Source organism: Sorex araneus, chromosome 5 (genome assembly GCF_027595985.1).
Source record: "Sorex araneus isolate mSorAra2 chromosome 5, mSorAra2.pri, whole genome shotgun sequence".
Taxonomy (NCBI): Eukaryota; Metazoa; Chordata; class Mammalia; order Eulipotyphla; family Soricidae; genus Sorex; species Sorex araneus.
The window spans coordinates 162,005,425-162,030,264 of record NC_073306.1 but is presented as its reverse complement, the minus strand read 5'-3'; the positions used below and the strand labels follow the sequence as shown (position 1 = coordinate 162,030,264).

The 24,840-nt window shown below is 39.4% G+C and overlaps 1 protein-coding gene across 3 annotated transcripts in view; it reads right to left on the bottom strand.

The window, feature by feature from the left end:
• The window catches only part of STIM2 (stromal interaction molecule 2), a 130,494-nt gene that overhangs the window by 22,877 nt on the left and 82,777 nt on the right, over positions 1 to 24,840 (bottom strand). For all 3 annotated transcript variants that reach the window (XM_055138609.1, XM_055138607.1, XM_055138608.1), the window contains exons 4-7: positions 9,662 to 9,773; positions 5,992 to 6,107; positions 2,722 to 2,899; positions 2,035 to 2,212 (exon numbers count right to left, since the gene is read on the bottom strand). In XM_055138609.1, the coding sequence (XP_054994584.1) occupies positions 2,035 to 2,212; positions 2,722 to 2,899; positions 5,992 to 6,107; positions 9,662 to 9,773 (584 nt within the window). The remainder of the gene's footprint in view (positions 1 to 2,034; positions 2,213 to 2,721; positions 2,900 to 5,991; positions 6,108 to 9,661; positions 9,774 to 24,840) is intronic.

The window sequence follows — 24,840 nt, the reverse complement described above, 5'->3', positions numbered from 1 at the left end:
TGACAATCTTTTCAACTCTGGGAGCAAACCAAGAGTTAAAAGTCTTAGACATCTACATCTCTGCAGACATTCTACTTCTCTGCAGGGACTTCTAGGAGTAAAGAAAATGATGCCTGATTCATAAACATAGTATAATTTTGCCGAGAACTCTTTTTGTCAGTGCCCATGATTCTATTTTAAAATTTATTTATTTTTAATTTTCTAGTGTAGTTAAGGTAAGATGGCTGCAACAATGTTCATATTTATGCTTTGGATATTAAAAAAAAAAATCACTGCACCACCCGATCACCAAGACTTCCTTGATTCTTTATCGCGTTTTCTAAAGATAAGGGTTGTCTTATAAGGTAAGGTAAATAGCTCCTGACAGCAAAATACGCATAAAAATCAGTTTAAGAAGACAAACTCCTCATAAGGAAAAGATACAAAAAACAGATGGCTGGAGTGTGAAGGAAAAGAATAACAAATGAGACGGCTATGTTCAAAAGAGAATAACAAATGAGATGGCTGTGTCATTCTTCCAAGAATGACAACCCTGAAGAAAACAGCATTGTACACCAAACGATTTTCTCATGACCTGAAATTAATATTCATTCAACACATAATTTCAATCATGTCATTCTTATTTCTCAAATAGCATCCCATTAAAAAATATACAACATATACAAGTAGGAGGCAGAGTATCTAGGCTCCAGGCCCTGCTTTAAGAGTGAGTCATTCTCTTACCATGAACAAGTCCTTTTACTCATTCTAATCCTCTATTTATCAATAAAGAAAGGGACAGAGTCAGACGACAGAGACCAAGCAGTGGCTGAAGGGATGTGCTCTGAAGAGGAAGGAAGGAACCATGGGCCAAGAAATGTCGGCAGCTTCTAGAAGTTGGAAAAGGAAAGGAAAGCAGATCCTCCTGTAGTGCCTCAAGGAGGAATGCAGCTCCACAGACCTATTTTAAACACTGACTTGGAAAACTGTAAGGTAATATGTGTGTTGTTTTAAGCCACTAAATTGGTGGTAATTTATTATAGCAGAAATAGGAGACAAATACACCTGGTGATAATTAAATTCTCCCAGCAGCCACACCCTTTTCGAAAGAACTGTGCAATGCTGAATACCTCTATTCTATCCTGAGTACACACGGACTTGGTGGGGTACTGTCCAAGATATCCTTCTGACAACGCCGGAATTTTTGGCAGATAATTATCCTTCTAAAACTACTTAACAGGGTGGGAATGGACATTAACAGAGACCCTTTATCTTTACAGAAAGCTTTATATTAGACAGACTCATAAAATCTGGGCTGGAGCGATAGCACAGTGGTAGCCTTTCACACAGTGATAGCCTTTCACTCAGCCAACCCGTGTTCGAATCCTCCGCCCCTCTCAGAGAGCCCAGCAAGCTACTGAGAGTATCGAGCCCGCACGGCAGAGCCTGGCAAGCTACCCGTGGTGTATTCTATATGCCAAAAACCAGTAACAATAAGTCTCACAATGAGAGACATTACTGGTGCCCGCTCAAACAAATCGATGAGCAACGGGATGACAGTGACAGTGATATAAAATCTACCTAAGTAACAAATCTAGGCAGCAGTCAGACATTGAAATATGTTGCAGATATTAAAGCTTTAGAAACGCCTTAAGTTGATTCAAGATTATTAACATGACAAGGGATAAAGTGTCATGACTGGATGAACACAAAGGTCACAATATCTTTAGTTACTGCATTTTATCATATGGATTTAGATCATCAATGCTTGCAGTACAGGGAAGGAAGACAGACAGATTAACAGATTGATAAACAGAAATAGATGCAGTTTCGGGGTCACAACTGCTCCCAGCATTGCAGAGAGACCGAAAGCAGAGCCTGTGTATGCACATGACGCCTTCCAGCCCTCTGGGCCACCTCCCCAGCCCATTAGAAAGGTGATCTTGGCTGAGTACACAGCGGAACTAAATGTAAGAAATTACAGAATAACAGGACTTGGCTTCTGAGAGAGAAAACAGAAATACACTAACATACGTTTTAAGAAAATTTAAATACCTGCTCCAACTCCTGTTCTGCATACTGACGTCTACTCAATTCACATTCGGCTCCCTCCCTCAACTCTCTCAGTCGACACGCTTCCTCCTTGGCATAATTGATCTCATCCATCATTTTTCTCTCGAGATTTTGCTTTTCTACAGCAACATTTCTGTTTTCTTCCTGTGCCTTTTCAAGCCTTGTAGAATAATAAACATAAAAATTCCCTTATAAAGATTTGCAAATGTTCAGTACTCAGTTAAAAAAACTGTGTCAAGCAATGAGATATGTTTCTATCAGGACTGAGTGTTTTATTTATTTCTATGCTATCATAATTTTTCTATTAACAATCTTAAATTTGGATAACGGAACAGGGAGTCAACTATACACAATTTTGGTTATCTTGATCTCAAAATACAGGAATACCAAGGAAACACTTCTTAACAAAGAGACTTTTAAACAATGTGTGGCTATGTTAAAGTGCTAAACAAAAGTAAATATATTTCACCTATGTCTTATTTCTACTGGTCTTCTACCCATTTTTTCCTCATATACACTTTGTGACAAAAATACTTTTCTGAAAATGAAACACAAAAACAACCCTGGTGTGTTCCTAACTGCATCTACATGTATGAACAAATGCCTCCATTACATTACAAACTGTATTTTCCTATACAAATAATGACATAATCTTTTCTCTTCCCTTACCTTTCTTGCAAGTCCATCAGACTTTGCTCTGCAGTTTGCAGGCTCTCTAAATCTTTCATCATTTTTGCAACATGTTCTTTTGATGTTTTATTTTGTGTGTAAGCAAACCAGCACCCTCCAACACCAATTACTATGGAAACTGTGAGTATAAAATCCTTCATCCAATTATGAGGAGGGCCTATGAAGAGAATAAAAATTAATCAATTACTTTGAACATAACAGAATCTCAGTACAGACAGGAACTATGGCCATTTCATATATAAGCTCTACCCTGCTAAAAATTTGCTCTTCAGTGGCCTGAGATATGGCTCAAAGTGGTGGAGTTCAATCCCCAGTACTGCATAGCCCCAAGTATAGCCAGATGTGGCCGAGAGCCCCCAGCCCCCCTGGACAGAGCACTGCCTTCTCACCTCACCTGAGCACTACACCATCAGCATGCACAGCAGAATCATGGAGTAGTAGCAACAGGTGTAAGTGCTACAAATAATGAGTCCTTCAAAAGCTCACCTGATTGTAACAATGACACGATACAGTAGACCTATAGGATGGCAGAGTTTTGCCCCTGCTGCAAATAACCAAAGTCCTCACAACCCCTGAGAAAGCAACAGAATCTCCAACCATGTATCATCAGAATGGTCGGCAGCAACATGAAAGGGATCACAGAGAATATCTCATTCTTATGTTCACTCTACTGTGATGCATTGAAACAAAAAAGTGGAACAACCACCAGAAAGCATTTTCTCCGGGCACATAAATGTAGCTGTGTAATCAATGAATCGGTATTTGTCAACCTGAGGGTGATACTGACCCCTAGGAGACAGAAGTTTTGCTTGTTGGTATTAGGAGGGTAGGAAGAAGGGGATAGCTGTTATTGGTACGAAGTGGTTAAAAAGGCAGAGATGCTGTGAAACATCCAATGATACACAGGACACTCTCTTCCTCCTGCCCCTTCCACTAATAATAAAGAATCCAGCCCCAAACTTAAGTGTGCTATGGTTGAGAAGCTGTGGGTTAAACGGTTCTGAAAACTATCTTGGCTGGCTTTTCGCCAGAGCTCCCTGGGTTACTAGAAAGATATATCTCCTTTCCTAGAGGGCTGGATCTGATGGTAACCCTCAGAAACATTGCTAAAGTCAAGATACCTAAAGGGAGGAGTGAGGAAAGAACTACTCTCATTGGCTGTCATACATGTGTATATGTAAGTACATGCATGACTGCATATGTGTGTGCATTCCCCAGCTGTGCTCAGGGCTTACTCTTGGCTCTGCATTGAGGGTTCACTCCTGGCGGGGACCATGTGAGGTAGCAGGGATTAAACCTGAGCCAGCTGCACGCAAGGCAAGTGCCTTAACCACTGTACTCTTTCTCTGGCCCTATTTCGTATATCTGATAAGATGAGGAGCCCTATGGACAACAGCACATTCCTGTTCCTAAATTTACAATTCCAGGGTTCATTGATGTACTGCATAATATGATAAATAACATGCTTTATGCCGCAGAGACACAGGGTTGAATATTTCCAGAGCATAAACCCACAAGAAATTCGATAGAGAAGGCTATAATCTCAAAAGGCTCTTTTTTCATGTCTACCTCTGACAGAAAGGGTAAAGCTCTGCTTTGAGCTCCAATGTAGACCCTGCACGGGGTGAGATAGAATCACCAGAAATAACCGAAAGGCACAAACCACACACCAGACAGCTCTTCAACAAAAACTCAGAATGTATCTCTGATCTTTGGGTAATTCCAGCTTTCTTTAAAAATCTAATGTGTTTCCACAAAATAATTCTGAAACAAACACATTAACTGCTTAGCTGATTTTTAATTAAAGTAACTCTCTAACAGTCTTTGGAGCTAGTTTGGCATCTTTTCAAATGCCAACAATAATGCTTTTTTTGAGGGAGAAAATGGCTGGTTCTTCCATTAATAAAATGCTCGATTCCTGACCAAGCTGTACACAGAAACAACTTCAGTTGTTTAGTATCTCTGTCAACTGTTCACTTGAAAACTAAGAAATCTCACGAAAGACAGCCCAATGGTGGGTTCGGTTGAAACCCTAAGACAAGGACAAGACTGGAGGGCATCATCTCCGTGGAACGCATGGCATTTCAGCAGTGTTCTATTTCCTGGGGTCTGTAATCTCCACCAACACTCACACGGAGGGGAGGGGAGTTCCAGCTGTTTCAGCAGCTGTTCTTTCAGCCAGAGCGAAAAAAGAGACACCAGGAAGTTATGGAACCCATCCAAGCAACTCCAGTAACTCTTTTATTTGCTTTTTGGGCCACACCCAGTGGTGCTCAGGACATACTCCATACACTGTGCTCAGGGTAGGTACCATATACGGTGCTGGAGATCAAACCTAAGTAAACCACATGCAAAGCAAGTGCCCTACCCGCTGTACTATCCCTCTGGTCCCAGCAATTCTGTTTTTAGCAGGACAACAGTCAAAGGGGAATCACAGAAGTCTGCAAGACTCCAATCTCTGAGAACTGAGATTAAATACATACTAGTTTTCCTGAGTTTTAATTTTAAAAGCAATTTTTCTTGTATAATTTCATTTTACCATTTTGAATTTGTAAAATAGTATGATTCCTCTAAAACGTGGAATCCAAATACCTTGCCCCACTAAGACATATACATATACATTTTTTAAATTAAATTAATTATGTTTGCCATGAAGAAAAGAAGAAAAAAAATTAAAGCACACATGTCAGGGTTTATCCTCCTTACAAAATGTGATGCAGCAATTTCATGCATAATCCTCTTCAAAACAATCTGAGAAACAATCAAAACACATTCTCCACCTTGTGTTTCAGCCAGAATCATCTGTTACTGTGCAAAGCTTCAAGAGGACTTTGCTTTTATTCCAGATCTTTAAAAACTGCTTTCTTAGCAGCTAATAAAATTAGGACAGGATCCATTATTTCATGCCATCAAGTCAGTGAGACTGCACTGCTTTAAGAGTTCTGCAATAAATATCCAGCTATTACAACAGCAAAATTAAGCTGCCATACAGATCCTCTAGAACTAGACATTTCATTCTACATTATAATTTTTACTACTTTTTACATCAAGTCTGAAAACTTCGTATTTCATTATTTCATGGAAAGAACATCTAATTTTAGAATCTTTAGTTTTAAAATAGCATTACTTTTCTTTGATACACACAAAAAAGAAAATTCTTAGCAGTTTACTATTTTTTAACTTTTTCCTTCAAGTCATGCATTATCTGGTTAGTCTTTTGTATTATACTCTGTGAGAGTGAATACTAACGTGTTAGAGGTCCGAATAAAACCACATCCAGTGCCTTGAGCTGTAGCTTTTGTCTGTGACTCCGGTCGCTGATTTTCAGCTGAGAGGTCATAAACGAAGGTTCATGCACTGCTATCCTGTCATTTAAAGAATACATACACATTAAATAGAAACATTTCTAGTAAATTAATTTACACATCCGAGCAACGTGCTTCGTTCCTTACTGATTATTACTGTCAAAGCTCATTCATGTGTACTGTAGTACTTTACTACATGTTATCAAAAACATTTTCAAAGTGAATTTAGTTGCACAGAGACTGTATATTAATGATTTGGTTGCTACATAGTTGTTTGTTTTCTAGAATTATCTTCTGCTGTATCTTAACTATGATTTAGAAATTTATCAAATTCAGAGCATTCATAAATTCCTTTGCCATTTTGCTATTATTATGCAAACTGTTAATAATTAAGTTCAATAGCAGACATTTTTAAATAGCTCTTAATTTAGAGCATGTCATGTTTTTTATAAGTATCTTAAAAATCTGTACCTTTACATTCTAATATTTGCACTTTCAAAACTTAAAAGTCCACGATGATATGAGTGGAAAGCAAGAAGTCCGCCCTGCTTGGAGTATAGTGAAAGGGTTCATGTAATAAAAAGTACTTAATTTATCAGCAATGAAGAAAGCATGTCAGGGGCCAAAAGGCAAAGATGAAATAAAGGAAATAAAATCACTTTGTTTTGGATTTCAAATCCAAGCAGCCAGAATTCAACTAAGATTGTATGGCAACTAAGTTTCATGCGAACAGAGATCTTACAACACAAAGTCTACTCATAATAGTATAATCATTAATAACAATGGTAATAAAAACAAGCATGTACTGTGTGCCAAGTCCTGTACAAAGAGTGCAACTCAAAGTCAAAAATTCCTAAAATATACATCAAATTCCCATTTTATAGATGAGAAAACTACACTACTGAAAGGTTCAGTAACATGACCAAATTATGTAGCCACTAAGAACTACAGCAGGGAGGGACTCAAACCCAAATATATACGATTCTTAAGACTACCCCAAAACAAGACTTCCAACTCCACACCCATTTTTGCTGAAGAAATGAAACACACGGTGAACACTGCCTGAGGTCCGGCCCTAAGCCACTGGCTTTAAACAACTGGATTTTATTTTGGAAAAGATTAGAATGTCCAAGTATGGAAAAACTACAGGACTTACATGAGACTTTTTACAAAACTGCAAAGAATAAAGGACTCTAACTTTGCCTTTACAAAATATCTTCATCTTCATCGCAGTTATCTTCCCTGCCGGCTTCTGTAATACCACTCACATGACACATATCAAACCGTTGAAAGCAAAAACTACCTCTGCATCCCCCAACTTGCATTGTGCTAGGCAAAAGTAGATGCTTGATATGTTTGTATAAATGAATGAATGCATGTATGGATGCACGAATGAATTTAGAGCAAGGCTACCAACTGACTAAAGTTAAGGAAGACAATGAAATGTTGTAAAAAGGAACGTATGTGACAGAATTTTATGCAAGGTTCCATATGAGCCCAGAGGTGGAAGTGATTCTACCTGAGAGGGTGAGGATGTCAGGAAAGTTCACACAGGTCTGAAAGGAATGAGGAGGCATGTGTCAGGTGAGCCTACAGTAAAAGGCTTAAGATAACCATTACAACTAACATAAAATCAGCACAATTCTGACTATTTCAGATGTAATGCTATTTTAAGGTCACTGAGAGGAAACAATAATGAGGTGCTATATGCAAGGACACATCTGGCATGTACCATACATTCTCATCAACATTGTCACAAACAGCTCTCACAGCTGAGTTTCTTGCAGGACGTTATGCAACTTACATAGTTGTTTCCGTTAACTGATGTGCCCCCTTGAAGGGACTCATCTAGTGCCTTTTTACCACATATGAGGGGACTGACGAAGGACATTCCACTTTTCCTTTCTCCTCCCTTCACAAAGGCTCCAATGGGCTGATGTGAAAGTTGAACTTTTACATGTAAACTTTCCTTCGATAGAAACCTGTTGGCTATTTTAAAACGCTGATCTTATTAAGTGTGTGATATTATCTCAACAGTTCTACCAGAATTTGAAGTATCGCTGGTGATCTTTACTTTCCCAAAAGAATAGAGTGGCAAGTACTGCCGAAACACAGAAGAGCCTGCTTTATTTTATGTTACCGTTACAGAAAGAATCACCCGGATGTCAAAGAGTTAGTACAGTGGCAAAGGCACACATCCCACCTGAAGCAAACCCTGGCACATGGTCGCCTGAACAGGGCCAGGTGGAGCCGCAGAGACTCCCCAACTCTACCTGAGTGGCCCAGATAGTCTCCACATTGCAGGGCCTGAGTGACATCACTATCTCCTTAGATTCCCTCATCCCTCCCCCCCAAAAAAATGATCCCCAAACAGACAATACAGAAAAATGCCATAAGTTCCTCATAACCATGATGAACACATACCTTAAAAAAAAAATCATTTTCATTTTAATGTTATTCTGTTTTAACTTTGGAATGTGGCTCACTTAAAAGAATAACAAAGTCTTTTTTTTTTCTTATACCTAGTACCCAACTGTACCATAAACATAAAAGACACGTAATATGCCCTTGCTTAACTGACTCTTATCCCTGTAAGTTCGTCTTTGTGGTCATCTGTAAAGTAAAATCAGAAATACTGATAATTTTCAGAATTCATTTTAAAGGAGATAGAAAAAACATTGAACAATATACAATTTTTTTAACCACTTACTGAAACATGGTATATAAGCAAATTAATTAGAAATACAATGTATATATTGTACCATGTGCAACAGTAATAAAAAATTATTTAATACAAGGAAAAACCTAAATAACAAAGAAACAATCTTTTAAGGTCAATAGAGCTGTAACAACAGAATTACTGAAAATTTTAATACTGGAATCTTAAATGGTATTAAGTTAACTAATGATTTCTCAGAAAATATAATTTTAAAAACCATTAACAATTAATTATAGGGATTTCAATTAATTTCAGACATTGCAAGGATAATGGGCACCATAGGCTTTACTATCAGACCTACTCAAATACAGCCTTGAGCAAAATACTAAACTTCACTGACTTTTTTAATCTATAAAATGGGGATAATAATACGTTCTCCATTTCAACCCTGAAAGATTTAATTGAAGTGAATCTACATAATATGCATCTTGAATAGTTGCTGTTATCTATGTACTAAACTTCATTTTTTAAAGTTTGTTATAACAGATAATACTAACTGCCTATTGTTATTAACATAATATACCAGTTAAGGACTATCTTCCCATTAATATTTTTGTATAAATTGATCTGGATCAAATGAGTAAGTTTCTAATTTGCCTTATCATGTAGTCATGGTTTTTGTTACTATCTAAAAAGAGATATAATTAGCTCATCTTCTAATTCTCAAAATTACTCTCCATGGGAATAAATTTTTAAAAGAGCCTTTAATTAGGTAAGAAAAACATTAAAATTAAAATTGGAAAAGTCATATCTTGAAACTTAAAAGAGTAGATTTATATTAATTCCTTTGAGTTGAGCTCTTAATCATAGAAGTAACTTAGATATTTAGCACTGCAAAATATCAAGGATATAATTCTTCAGGAGTATTAAACATATTTGGGTAATAAAGACTCACCTGGGAAGTGTTGTTCCTTTGACATTATTATCTCTAAAATTCTTCTCATACTGGGGCAGTTCAACAAATTCTATCAACCACTGAAGGGTATCCTCAAGGGTCCAATTATGAACTATAAGAGATGAAAGGGAATGACAAATTTTAAACATAACTGCTTTCAGAATTTACATGTATATAAATGTACATACACATTATACAAATTACTATGTATGTATATATAATTAAAATGTCAGAGGAAATATTTTACTTGAATTTTGAACTCTATCCAACCAGCATGAAATGGAAAAGCATTACAGACGGACATACCTCCTGCCCTAGAGGCTTACAATCTAGAACAGAGGAACAGAAAAGACATAGAAGATAGAACAGATTCAACAGAGAAGAAACCGGGCGTTCCAGTAAGCAACGCGGCCGGAGAATGCTCCGGACCCCAGACCGGGCCAGCCACACCGGGGAGCCAGACGGAGGAGGTACAGCCGGTACACCTTCTCCAGATGGAGCCCTGGAGACAATGAGCAGCAACTAACATGGCTCCAGGACTCGGGACTGGGACAGCTCTGAACCACACAGCCGCTAATGCGGCCGTGCAACCTTTTCTGAAAAATGAAAACATACAATCTATTGATGCCATCCAACATGCCTGACTGTTAGAGGAAAACCTCCAAATAATGATAGTGAGATCCCTGTTGAAAATTGAATGTAATCAAAGTAAGGAAAGAGTAAAGTGAAAAATGTCTGCCACGCAGGCAGAGGGGGAGAGGGAGGGGGGTATGCGGGGGTTTGGTGGTGGATAAATATGAAAACTTTGTAACTGTATCTCACAGTGATTCAATAAAAAATAAAATTTTTAAAAATTTTTAAAAAGAAGATAGAACAAAGTACTCACATGGATAAATTTATACAGAATGAAACATCTGTTACTTCCCTGTAGAAAACTTAACAGATCTCTATTTACTCATTCTTTCATGTAGTCCATCATCCATATTCCAAAGTAAATTTCCTGCATATCAAGTTCCAATCTAAGCATTGTGAATACCATAATGAACAAAATGGGTATAAAGCCCTTTCCATATAGAACTAAATTATTTCCAAATGGGGAGAGAGAATTTGGGAAAAAAAGGAAAAGAGTAGAAAAAAATTTTTGTTTTTCTCCCTTAGATGATGGATGCTCACAAATTAACTGTGATCCTCACCTCATGATATATGTAAGGCAGAAGGATAAGCCATACATCTTAAAGAGTTTTATATGTCACTGATAGTGCAATAAAACTAGGGTGTAGGGAATTAATGAGAAAGGGCTTCTCATATGCAAAACAGATTATTACATAATAATTCACATGTACAGATAATTAAAATAAGAATGACTTAACAGGCTAATAAAGTTGCAGATTTTAAAGTTGCTTAAATTTTAAAAAATGAAGTGAGAAGAGTTCAGGGAGTTTAAAGAGTTTTAAAAAAAGATGTCAGGTTGTGCATCTCTAAGAGCTGTTATCTAAACTGAGACCTAAATCTTACAAGGAAATAACACCATAACAATCTGGGAGAAAATACCGAAAAAAATGGGAAAAGAAAACAGAAATTCTGTCTTAAAATAGAAATTAATTAGCTAAATTTGAGGAATAATTAAGAAACAAAGGTTCTAGGTAATGAAAGACAACAATTTTCTAATAGTTCCATAATTACAATAAGAGGCATAGTTTTCAAAACACCACTCTTCGATGTTAAGGATGGAGGATTAATAAGGAACTAGATACATAAGGAGATTATTCCTTACGTAACTGTACAAGCAAAAGAAGGTATTACTTAGAATTATAGTGCTATTATAAACACGGTCATTATGAAAAATGATCAGATTCGGGCCATAAGCTGGGGATCATGCTGTTAGACGTGCTGATGAAATGGATGGGGGCGGGGTGCAGCAGGAAAGTCATTAAAAAGGATATAGTGTAGTACGACTAACAGACTTAAAAGAATGGGGAGCCATATGAGGGTAGATGATCAAGATCAAAAGTCCTGATTTTCAGCTATGCTATATCTGAAGTACGTATTAGACAGTTACAAGTAGACAGACACCAGTAGTCAGTAAACAAAATCTAGAGTTTAGGAAAAAGTAAGGTCAAGAACAGTAGTTATAAACTAGGAGATGTTTACTCAGAGAAATGAGATCACCAGAAGAACAAAGAAAGCTATTAGGGGGTACTAAATGACTGGTCCTACAAGCTTCAGAAAATAATAGCAGAATCTCTTCTCCTAATACTCTGCCTTTATTAAGCCCCTTATGTGCATTTTCCCTCTTAAGTCCTTTTTAAAAACTTAGGAGCCACTACCATGAAGTTCTCCATTTGGGAGATGAAGGGCTGAGAGTTATGGAACCCAGACCGTCAGGAGCAGGACTACACTTGTATTCAGGCCAACTGATCTTGGGACCTGAGTCTTTGAGAGCAGTAACATTAAATAAAAGAGATATAAACAGCAATTAAACTCTGGAAGCAGTGCAAACAGTCAGCTCAAAGAAGACAATAATGAGTCTATCAAAAGGAATGTATGTCAGTGCAGAATCAGGAGTTCTAGGGACGGGGCGATGACTCAGTGTAAAGCACTGTCTTCAAGCATGAGGCCATGCACCGAGTCCTAATGGCACCGCACACACTGAGCGGATTCTGGCAGCCCTGCTGTCTGAGATCCCTGGAGCCATCAGCAATTTCTGGCTCAGCCTGCAGTCAAGTGTACAAATATGGCACAGCAACTAGAGTGCCACCTCCTGCTAACACAGAAACTGCAAGAATGTGCAGACCAGGCACTGTATCCACGAGCGTGATCCCTGTTCGTCAGCACATGCAAATGCTGCCGCAACCCCAGCAAGGACCACAAGCAGAGAGTGACAGCAGAGAGTGACTGCATGCCACCAGTGAACAGTGTGGATCATGGTAAACATGTGAGCAAGTACCACAACCAAAAGGAATGCAGTCTCCAGCCATCACAACTGTGTGAGTCCCACAATCAAGTGCACCACCTTAACATCAACAGAAGGAAGGGAAAGAAAAGGAAAAGAAAAATGATGAAGAGACCCTCTGCTCGTACAGACTATGATCCAAGAGGTCTTCTAACCCATTTTGGCACCCAGAGCGGCTTCTTCCAGACATGCATCTAGACTATGAGCTGTACCATGATTATGTGCCGCCCGGGGAGGGATTTTCCCTTTCTACCCTGGTTTTCTGCTCGGAAAATGGCGGCGGTGGCGGCATCATCCACGTGGCGAGAGCCACCCCCTAAGACGTCCACCCAGAGGTAGGAACTTTCCAATGCTGTGGCTCATAGGTGATCATGGGATGGGGGCGGTATCGGCACGCCCTCGGCCCAGATAAGATCCGGAGTTGCTGCTCTCGAAACAGACCCTCTGCTCGTACAGACTATGATCCAAGAGGTCTTCTAACCCATTTTGGCACCCAAAGCGGCTTCTTACAGACATGCATCTAGATTGCGAACGGAACTAAAATATCAGAAATCCAAAACCGCCCGGCCGCGAGCTCATAGAATCCTCATTCTCAGCAATGAAAAGAAATTATTAAATGATGCTTTTCAGCAGGCCTGATTGTTGGGGGGAAATTCCAAACAATAATAGTGAGTTCTCTATTGAAATATTGAATGTATTATTGAATGTATTCAAAGTATAGAGAATAAAATGAAGACCATTAGTTCCTTAGGTGGGGGCTGGGTGGAAGGGGGTATATTGGGGTTCTTGGTGGTGGAACATGTGCACTGGTGAAGGGATGAGGGTTCAATCATTGTATGAGACTTAAACCTGAAAGCTTTGTATTTTTTTTTCTCACGGTGATTCAATATAATAAAATAGACAAGCACATTAAAAAATATATGTGTATATTCTTCAGGTTGGAGAGATAGTCCACTGACTACGGCACTTGCCTTCCATTCAGCAACTGGGTTCTATCCCTGGCACCACAGATGGTCCCCCCCACTCTGCCAGGCCTAATCCCTGACACACACCCAGGAGTAAACCCTGGGCACAGATGTGATCCAAATATAAATAAATAAATTTTTTTCACAAAAAAAAAAAAGAAAAGAAAAATGAAGAAGTCCACACTGCCTGCATTTGAGGGTTCAGGAGAGCAAACTGCTCAAGGACACGGAAAAGGTCAACGTCGAGTGAAGCAAGCACATGAGCAGTTAAGAGCAGGTCTGGGGATTCAACTGCGTATAAATAAGTCTGAGAAAATATCTTCCTGATAAACTACAGAAAAATATTGATTTTGCAAGCAAAGTTGCCTTTTCAGAACCTGCCCTTTTTACCTACTTTTATAAACTGTAAACAAAAATACGTTAAAAAATCATATACGGTAATTGATAGTTTTCTATTGAGGCAAAGCTTTGATTTTTAAAAAATGGTTCTTTCCTTACGAGTACCAGCCAAAAGTTCAGGCCTTGAGTGCTCTCCACTGAATTTAATGCAAAATTCAAACTAATCTCCTTATTCTAAAGTTTCTTCCAATCCAAGATGAACTGCCTTGAGAATCACCCTGGCTCCCCTGCCAAGAAACAGACAGTGCAGCTGCATGTCACACACCCACACAAAAGCCTCCACCAAGAACAGAGGGTAAGATCCACCATTTCCGTGGCTGTTCTGCTGATCGACAGCAAAAGTCTCTGATCTCAGCACTAGCAAATCAAAAACATTCCCTTGATTCTCAAAGAGCCAGCACAGAAAGAAAGGGAGGAAATAAGATGAAGATAAATACTTACCCAAGTGCCTGAATAATGTCTATGCAATGGGGAACAATTATTTGGGTGACACTTCACTACATTTTTTGTGCTATCTGGTCCCTTTGGTGATGCCCAGAGACCATCTTCATTTCCCTCAGTCAACATTTATTCTTTATGTTTTTATTCTTTGCTCAAATACACAGCAGAGATCAGTCAGACTATGCTCTTCCACAGGGCCTTTGCACCTTCCGTTTCCTAACTATCTCTCTGACTCAGCCTTTTTATTTACTTTATTGAACCCTGTCCAGCTCGTTAAAACTTACAGCTCCTCAGGGGAAGCTTCCCAGACAGTGTTAAATGATCATAAATTACTCTGGATTTTTTTGCATAGGATTTCATGAGTTATAATTTTTATGTAATTATTATTTCAACATCTGCTCCACCAAAGTCTACTTTCCTATCTCATTATTTCATACCAGCTATTGGTGTAATTTGTCCAGGAAATTTATCTGAACCACAAGTTTACTTGACAAGTATTATAAAAACCCACACATTTCAGGTTTAGAAAAATATTCATATTTTAGTGAGGAGACCTCAAGACAGACATAAAACTTTACCTGTATTATTAAAGCAAAACAGATTTTAAGAATTATTAGGTTCCCTTACCATCCACTTCTCACTACTCTTTCACACATGCTGTTGCAAAACAGCTATGCCACAGAAAGCAGGCCCAGGGAAGTATGCTATTCCTTTCAGAAACACATTTTCCTATCCCAGAGCTCTTTTGACATTATTAACTGACACAGCTTTGGTCCAAAATCGTGGGCAGCACTATATACTGCTGTCTCTGAACAATCTGTAGCCTTTAGTTTAGCCTTTAGCCAATGGAAGTAACCTGGAGATGGAGAATGACTGATTCCAGTCTCAGCTGCACCACTCTGATACCACAACCAAGTCATTTAACTGCAACGCCCATTTCTTAACACACAGAATTGTGCAACTGAGCAAGATCATCTTTAAAAATCATTCCCATTCTTTTTTATGATACCATTATGACAAACAAGAGCTAGTATTTAAAATGCTACTAATCTACTAGTGTAGAAACATGAATGACAGAATATTGAAAAGGAAAAATGTGACTGAGAACATTCAGAACAGCAGTTAACATTATTTACATGTGTTTCATTTTTGTTTGTTTTTATTTTGCTTTAGGGCCACACCCAGTAGTGCTCTGGGCTTACTCCTGACCTTGGGCTCATGAATAACTCCTTATAAGGCTCAGATAACCATACGTGAGGCCAGGGATCAAACCAGGATCAGCCACCACATGCAAAGCAAGTGCCTCACAGGCTACAGTATTTCTCCAGCCCCTTTACATGTATTTTAAACCCCACAGGATATGGGGCCAGGGAAGTAACACAATGCGATGGGGGTGCATGCTTTGCAAATACAAAGCCCTAAGCTCAAGTCACACCACCACATAGTTCTTAAAAAAAATAAACAGCACGGTATTTGCAGTGATATTTCAAATAATCACTCCAACACCATTTGAAAATAATCACCATCATGTGTAACCTAAGAATCTATGAAGGAAACATCGGTAATTAGATGGAATATTATGGACTGAAGTGCAAGCTTTGCAAACTGGAGGCGCAAGGGTAAATTTACAGCATACATGATCCCTCTCCCCAGCCCTCCCAAGCACTGCCAGGTGCCTTCCCCGCAAAAAAAAAAAAAAAAAGAAAAAGTCAAACTAGGTCTCAGAACAAAGCCACTTCTAGAGTTCCCAAGCTGTGCACAAACACTGCTGTCTAGAGTCAGGTAAGTAACCCAGGAATCAGACTGAGAGCTGAGGCTCCAGTGACACTCAGCTCTGCCACCTCCCTCCCCTTCCTGCACCCCAACCTGACAGTCTCCACTTCAGCCTGGCTGGGTTTTCCCTTTTTATGCCATACTTGCTGTTTTAAGTTAGTTTGGGGGGGCAACACCCAAAAAACTTGGGGGCTACACAGATCCATACAGATCATGGCTTTGCACTCTGTCACTCGGCCACACCCCAGACAAGATCTGCTGCTCCTTAGTCTGTAAGTCACAGCTCAGAGGAAGACAAGACAGTAGTTACGATGCTTGCTAGCAAAAGCTCAACCTGGGCTGCAGCCCAGCACCACAGGACCTCCCAAGCATCACGGGGGCCCCCAAGCAAGGCTGGGTTGGCCTTGGTGGGCCCAGCCCTACAGGGCCTGAGCAGCAACGCATCCTTGGCTGAACACTGCAACACCAGCCAACAGCAGCATATTGCCTGGGTCCTGTACACATTCATACACATTCTCACTAGCCCTTCACCCTTCTTTGATATCAGATTTTACATTACACACTTTCACAGACACAACCATTAGCCTCTACCCACCCCCCCCCCCCCAGCCCTATACCATGAACACACTTGAGGGTCACTGTTATCCCTTCATTTTATATAGGGAAATTTGGCCAAGAGAAAAACAAGTAATCACACACGGTCATAAATGCCCAGTAACTGGTTGAGATAGATTTGAACTCCATGACTCAATATAGTCATGGTCAATGTAGGTGACCACGGTTCATGATCAACAAGGGTGATTTCTCATTTAATAAACATGCTCACTATTTAATTCTAAAACAAAAAGCACATTTTTTTCTTCATGAATTTCAACTGGATATGGGAGTATGGTGCCGCCAACAGGTCAACCTCTATCTGTGGGGCAAGTGCATCAGCAGCCTAATGGTGCCTTCAGGCTTCCTGACACCCCAAAATTGCTGCTGTGCCTTTGGCCAGACCCCAACAACTTGGGACCACGTTTACCAAGAAATTAAATGGCAATCACGGTGATTCAATAAAATTTAAAAAAAAAAAAAGAAATTAAACGGCCGAAAGTTAGGTATGTGGGAGCCATGCCCACAAACAACCTCCAGTCAGCTATACAAGCTCATTTATTGGACGTATTTCAGAGACCCACAGATAAACCTCAAAAGAGATCAAAAACCACCATTAATCTCAGACCCATGCATGGCTGAACAGACTGGGGTAAATTGGAGGGGGCAGGTTGGCCTGTGCCTGCCCAAGCAGAGCCCCGGCAGCCACTTGTTTCCACAATCAAAAATCACCACCATATCTCTGGCCTGACTCCACCGCCTCTGTCCTCTTGGTGAGGACAGACCTCACCAAGATATAATCTGCTGAAAATTCGGATGTGCAGGTTTTGTGACTGAAACCTACAGGCTTTCATGGAGTTGGGGTGGGCTACCTCCTGACTTCCCAGTACACATGGAAGCACTGGCAGTCACCCCCACGAACCAACTCCAGCACCACTTTGTAAAATCTATTACTGGGCTTGCTTCAGAGACCCATAGATAAATCTTGAAAGAGATCAAAATCGAGAGGCACAGCAGTGAGTCCCAGAAAACACCACAGAATTGGAGATCTCTCCGGGCCCCATACCAAGCCAATTTCACCAGGGCACCCAGATGGAGCTAGTACACTCTCCCCGCCTACTCCAGATGGAATCCCGGCAACCAAGAGCTTCCACAAGCAAAGCCCACATATGAGGGTTCCAGAACTAAATCTCCATGCCGCATGGCACCAGAGGTGCCGGGCTGCCCCTCCCTGGTTCCCCATCCGCTCATCGGCCTGGCTGTCACACCCACATCTGCCTCCGGGCACCATCTTAGTGCACCTACAGCCCTGGTCCAGAGACACCCAACTGAATCCCAAAATGGATTAGTGCCCTACGGAAATGTCTCTGGAACCCAACCATTTACAATTTAGGATTCCAGAGGCGTGCAGCAATGGCACCCATGATATTCAAAATGAGCAATGGACAATAAATGATCTAGCATCTGTCCTGACAGGCAGGCTTGAATGGTGGTGGAAAAATTCTAGCGAAACATAATGCCCAAAAGTAGAAAGACAGTGCTTGGGAAACTGCCTGCCACGGAGGCAGGGTGAGGACTGGGATGGGGGGAGGAGGGATATACTGGGGACTCTAGTGGTGGAAAGTGGTCACTGGTAGAGGGATTGGTGTTCAATCATTATATGGCTGAATCTCGAACATGAAAGCTTTGTAACTGCATCTCACAGTGATTCAATTAAAAAAAAAATTCAACTGGACATATGGTACTGATGGTTGCACAAAGGTTAAAAACTCTATATGAGCAATCTGCTGAAAGTCATTGTATTCACGGACTCAACACTGCAGTCGCAACACACATAGCAGATAACAGGGAGTGGAGGGGCACGTTTTTACAGAGAGTCACAGGAACAGGGGCAAGACAAGGATTCTTCAATATCCTTCCCTTTTTTTCCATCAACCAGACTACTTAACAGGGATGGGTTCCATCATTTTGTGCCAAAACAGTTTCCTTTCTTCCCTGCCCTTCCTACTTCCTGTTATCGCCTAACACCCTAAAATTATTCTAGACCAAAGATTGCTTAACTACACACAAAGGAAGAAAAAAAAAATCAGTCAATCCTTATGTCACACTATACAGAAAATTAATACCCATGCTACAATTTGTGTTAATTAAAGCAATTAATTAAAGCAAAAAAAGCAATTATGAGCCACCAGTGGTACATACATGCTGGCATCAATGTGTTAAAAGACCTTGTATCAGATCCCAATCCATAAATTACATCAAGATATACATAGGACTATATGTTACTGACTTGAGAGGTGTCTTCAAGATTCAATGTCAAAAAAACAGAAACAAAATTAAACAAACTAAAAGAAAGGTTTGTGCTACAAACGAAAAGATGACTAGAACAGAAATGACACCCAACTGAATGAATGACAGGAAATGTTTGTTCACCACACATCTGACAAAAGGCTAATATTCAAGATTTATAAAGCACTCACAATATTTTAACATCAAAAAAATTCTAAGTGGGGAGAGAAGATGAACAGACACTCCCTCAAAGAAGACATACATACAGATGGCTAATAAGCATAAGATAAAGTGTTCTTCATCACTAATCATCAAGGAAACACAAATTAAAGTGTTAATGAGATATCTCACACCAAAGGGATTGGCACACATCAAAAACACTGGGAACAACCAGTGCTGGCAGAGATGTGATGAAAAAAAGAACCCTCATTTACTGTTGGGAATGTCATCTGTTTCAATCTCTATGAAAAACAGTATGACTTCTCAGAAAAATTACAAATTGAGCTTCCGTGTGACACAGCAGTTCTACTTCTTGGCATCTACGCCAAGAATGCAAAAATATTAATTTGAAAAAATATTTGTACTCCCATGTTCACAATAGTCAAGATTTGGAAACAACTCAAGTGCACAACAGCAGATGAGTGGATAATGAAATTATGGTATACATATATATATATATATATATATACATACATACACATATACACACACAAATGGAATACTACTCAGTTATAAGAAAAGTTGAAGTTATGCAATTTGCCACTATTATACTGAATGAAATGAGTCAAAGGAAGGAAAAATACTAAATTATGTCTCCCATATATGGAGTATGAAGAAATACAGTAGCCTGTAGTCCCGTTGTTCATTTGTTTGAGCAGGCACCAGTAACGTCTCCATTATGAGACTTGTTGTTACTGTTTTTGGCATATCAAAACACCACTGGAAGCATGCCAGGCTCTGCCGGGAAGGCGGGACACTCTGGGTAGCTTGCCGGGCTCTCAGAGAGGGATGGAGGAATCGAACCTGGGTCGGCCGCATGCAACGCAATCCACTGTGCTATGGCTCCAGAGCTGAAGAACTACAGTAAAGGAATAAAATATAGCCAATGGCAACAGATCCAAAGAGTTTACCTGTAGAAATCTGGAGAGAGAGAGGGGCAGTGAGAGACAGAGACACAGGGGGCGGGGGGAAGGGTAAGGTGTTTTTTTTTTTTTTTGGAAGAGGGAGGAGGGTAGGGATATGGTGGTGAAAGGGTACCTTGAGATAGTGGTGGAGGACACCAGTGTGGTGGGTGTGTGGTGTTGGACTACTGTATTCCTAAGACATTACTATAAACAGTAAATTATGGTGCCTTAATAAAAATAGTAAGAGTAATACTAAACATTTTTAAAATGTTGCGCACCAACATCTGAATAAGATGAGAAATAATTAACTGGGTCTAGAGGAGAAAGATGTTAGTTGTAGGATCTATAATAATAGAAGAATAAAGAGATATGAGGGCTGGAAATAGCAGAGAGATAAGGAGACTGGCATTCCTGTACCCACCCAGTTAAAGGTGCCTCCTACAATTTGACCCAGCAATACCACTGCTGGGAATATATCCCAGAGGAGCAAAAAAGTATAGTCGAAATGACATCTCTACTTATATGTTCATCGCAGCACTGTTTACAATAGCCAGAATCTGGAAAAAAACCCAAGTGCCCTAGAACAGATGACTAGTTGAAGAAACTTTGGTACATCTATACAATGGAATACTATGCAGCTGTTAGAAAAAATGAGGTCATGAACTTTGCATATAAGTGGATCAGCATGGAAAGTATCATGCCAAGTGAAATGAGTCAGAAAGAGAGAGACAGACATAGAAAGACTGCACTCATCTGTGGAATATAGAATAACAGAGTAGGAGACTAACACCCAAGAATAGTAGAAATAAGTACCAGGAGGTTGACTCCATGGCTTGGAGGCTGGTCTCCCATTCTGGGCAACTCAGAGAATGGAACACCAAGTAAAATGTGGTTGGAGGTCATGCGGGGGAAGGGTGATGCGTGCCGAATGTAGATTAGAGATTGAACACAATGGCCACTCAACACCTTTATTGCAAACCACAACACCTAATCAGAGAGAGAGAACAAAAGGGAATACCCTGCCATAGTGGCAGTGTGGGGTGGGGGGAGACGGGACTGGGGAGGGTGGGAGGATGCTGGGTTTACTGATGGTAGAGAATGGGCACTGGTGAAGGGATGGGTTCTCGAACTTTGTATGGGGGAAACATGAGCACAAAAATGTATAAATCTGTAACTGTACCCTCACAGTGACTCACTAATTAAAAATAAATAAATTATTTTTAAAAAAAGGTGCCTCCTACAGATGACACGGTCAGTCAGGCATAGGTACATTCCTCAGTTATACAAATGATATTCTATTTAAAAGAAAACCTCCAGCTAAAAATGGTATCTCCCTCCCCTGAATTTCTGTAGTACTTACTATTTCTACTAAATGGCATATTGGATATGTGCTGCCTTATTTTGTAACTGTTCATATAATGATATCTTCTAGTCTCCTTCTACTATATATATTGTAAGCTTCCATAATACAGGAATTATTGAGTTCAGCATAAAGCTACCACTTAAATACTGGCTGAATGGAAAACTGGCTTCCTTCAACAAGGAGCTGGTCTGCTTCCAATTAAGTGCTAACTGCTATCCCAATGCTGTGTACAGACTATTCCTTAGCTGTGTGTGAAAGACAAATATTATAGTTTTTGTTATAGCTGATTTCAAAAAAAGCACAGGAGAATTTCTGCCTTGAAACAAAATCAGAGACCTATAACCTCCTATGTGTGAGAAGGTGCCAATTTGCATCAGTGTGTTTGTTGAGGAGAGAATCTGTGTGCTTTTAGTCTGTCCCTAGCCAAAGCAAACATAATATAGAAAAATCAGAGTGAAAGGTAAATTTCAAAAGCTATAAAATGTACACATACATTTTATAGATACATACATTTTATAGCTTTTGAAATTTACCTTTCACTCTGATTGCTCCTTTCGCAGTTACAAAAGGCAATCGTATAAAACCAGTGCACTTGGCCATATACTTGTATTATGTTACAAGACTAAAAATACTAAACAGCTTAGTGAAGTACCACCATATAAGTTTTCATCTGTTATATTTAATGTAAGTACATGCTGTCCTGAAAACCTTCTAAGATGTTCTGTGAAATCACCTAAATACTATTGGGGGAAAATAATTAATTTCTAATTATAAAGTATTCGCATGTATATAAAGACATTAATAATAGCAGTAACTAACATTTTGTGAGCACATGACAACTTCCTGTAACTGTGCTCAGTATCTCACGTATTATCTTATTATCTCATAAAGTTCTCTTATACCTTTGTAAAACAGGTTTTATAACTAGTGCTATAATCTTTGCTTATAGATCAGGAAGCTAAGGTTCAAAGAGAGTATGAGTAATTTTTTGAACTCACATACCTAGTAGCGAAGATAAGATTCAAGACTATATCAGTAAATTTATTCTGCATTTCATTCTTTAATAATTCTCCTACAAAGGGGCTGGAGCGATAGCACAGAGGGTAGGGCGTTCACGGTGCACACGCCAACCCGGGTTTGATTCCACCATCCCTCTCAGCGAGTCCAGCAAGCTACTGAGAGTATCCTGTCCACACGGCAGAGCCTGGCAAGCTCCCCGTGGTGTATTCGATATGCCAAAAACAGTAACAAGTCTCACAATCGAGATGTTACTGGTGCCCGCTCAAGCAAATCAATGAACAACGGGACAACAGTGCTACAGTGCTACTTTAAAAAGAATCCTATTTCCAGGTTGGGAACAATAGCACAGTGGGTACAGTGCTTGCCTTGTACACAGTCGACCTAGGTTCAATCCCCAGCACACCATATGGTCTCCCAGGCGCTGCCAAGAACCGATCCCGGAGCAGAGTAAGCCCCAGTGGGCACTGTCATGTGGGGTCCAAAAACCAAAATAATAATAATAATAATAAATAAATAAATAATCCTATTTTCTAAAGCTATTAAAAAGCTCCACATTTCAAAGTTTTTCTAACATGTCAGCTAAAAACCTAGTAGCAGTTTGAAAAACATCTGAGTCACTGATATTTCTATCAAATACTACTTTCTGAAACACACGTGCATACCATTACCAGACTCTTACATTCAGTTACAACTGAAAAAATTTCTACTTACAAAAGCCTCAAAAGGCTTTCCTTACACTGATGAATTTAACCCACCACAGAAAAATGTAATTAACCTATGACTCTGCATAGGAGGACTCAAATAGGGGGGGAGCAGGCACCGGCAGGAGGAACCTGAACCAAATGTGTGAGAAATGTAACAAGTGACTTTTAAACTCAGCAAAGATTTTGTGGTATCTTTGCAAGGGAGATACTAGATGATCAGCTGCTTGGCACGGTTAGGACAGGCTTATCTTTAGCTCACTGCCAGACTGGGAGCGTCTGGTTTGCATGTCGGTCAATGGGGCATGTCTTCTTAACATAGACTAGATTCCTAAAACATGCTAGGCTTGGACACACCCTGAACTCTGAGAAGTTCATTTATCAGAACTTGTAGCAAAGGAAAAGAAAAGCTACTAGTACATTTGCTCTCATTCTTTTTACCATGTCTTTATTTTAGAAATGAGCTCTAGTCCAACATTGGTACAATGAAAACTAAGGGAAAATCTCATTGTTCTTTTCTATTGTAAACTGCAATCTTACTTTTATGTTATTTTACTGAGATATCACGGTTATTTATGTTATGCTATATATTATGAACAGACTGGAGCGATAGCACAGCGGGTAGGGCATTTGCCCTGCACATGGCCGACCTGGGTTCAATTCCTCTGCCCCCTCTCAGAGAGCCCGGCAAGCTACTGAGGGTATCCCGAGAACAGGACAGAGCCTGGCAAGCTACCCGTGGTGTATACGATATGCCAAAAACAGTATCAACAAGTCTCACAATGGAGACGTCACTGGTGCCCGCTCAAGCAAATCAATGAACAATGGGACAACAGTGCTACAGTGCTATTATGAACACAAAGATGGTAACATAAAAACATCTCTAAAATATTTAAGATAACTGAAGATAGAAATTGAAACACTATTCTAAAGATTAACAAAATAATGTGCAAATAATTTTAGGAGTAATAAAAATGCTCAAAAAATGTAAATTATAATCACAGATAAAGCCAGATTTTCTTTTTAATTTCAGGAATGCACTTTATAAAGTATTCAATAAAACCAATGAAACTAATAATTATAAGGGAACTAAATGTTTATCTCATTATGGTGTCACTGAAGTAATTATTAGTATCATAGAGAGTGAATGTTTAGTATTTCCTTTATGCTCAGTAAATATCTTACTTTTCACTGGATTAAGAATAAAGAATTCATATCAAATTAAGGCAAATTATTTAATAACAGACAATATTTATCATTAATCTCTCCCCTCCCAATAAGGAAAACAATGTCAAAAATACAGCAGGCACTAAACAAACAAGGAATGGATGATAATTAATTCTGAGTGGATGGAAAAATTAATTTTCAAGAAGGTTGCCAGGATAGTGTCACCTTAATTCACTCTTTTGAGCAGAATTTCTTGGTAAAACAACAAACTTACAAAAGCATGACTAAGCATCATAAAATGAGAGAATGCTGTTTTTCAAAGAATATGTTTAATAACTAAGTTCCTGTTTTCTAAATTATAGCTTTAAAAATGTTTCCTTTGATTTTTTG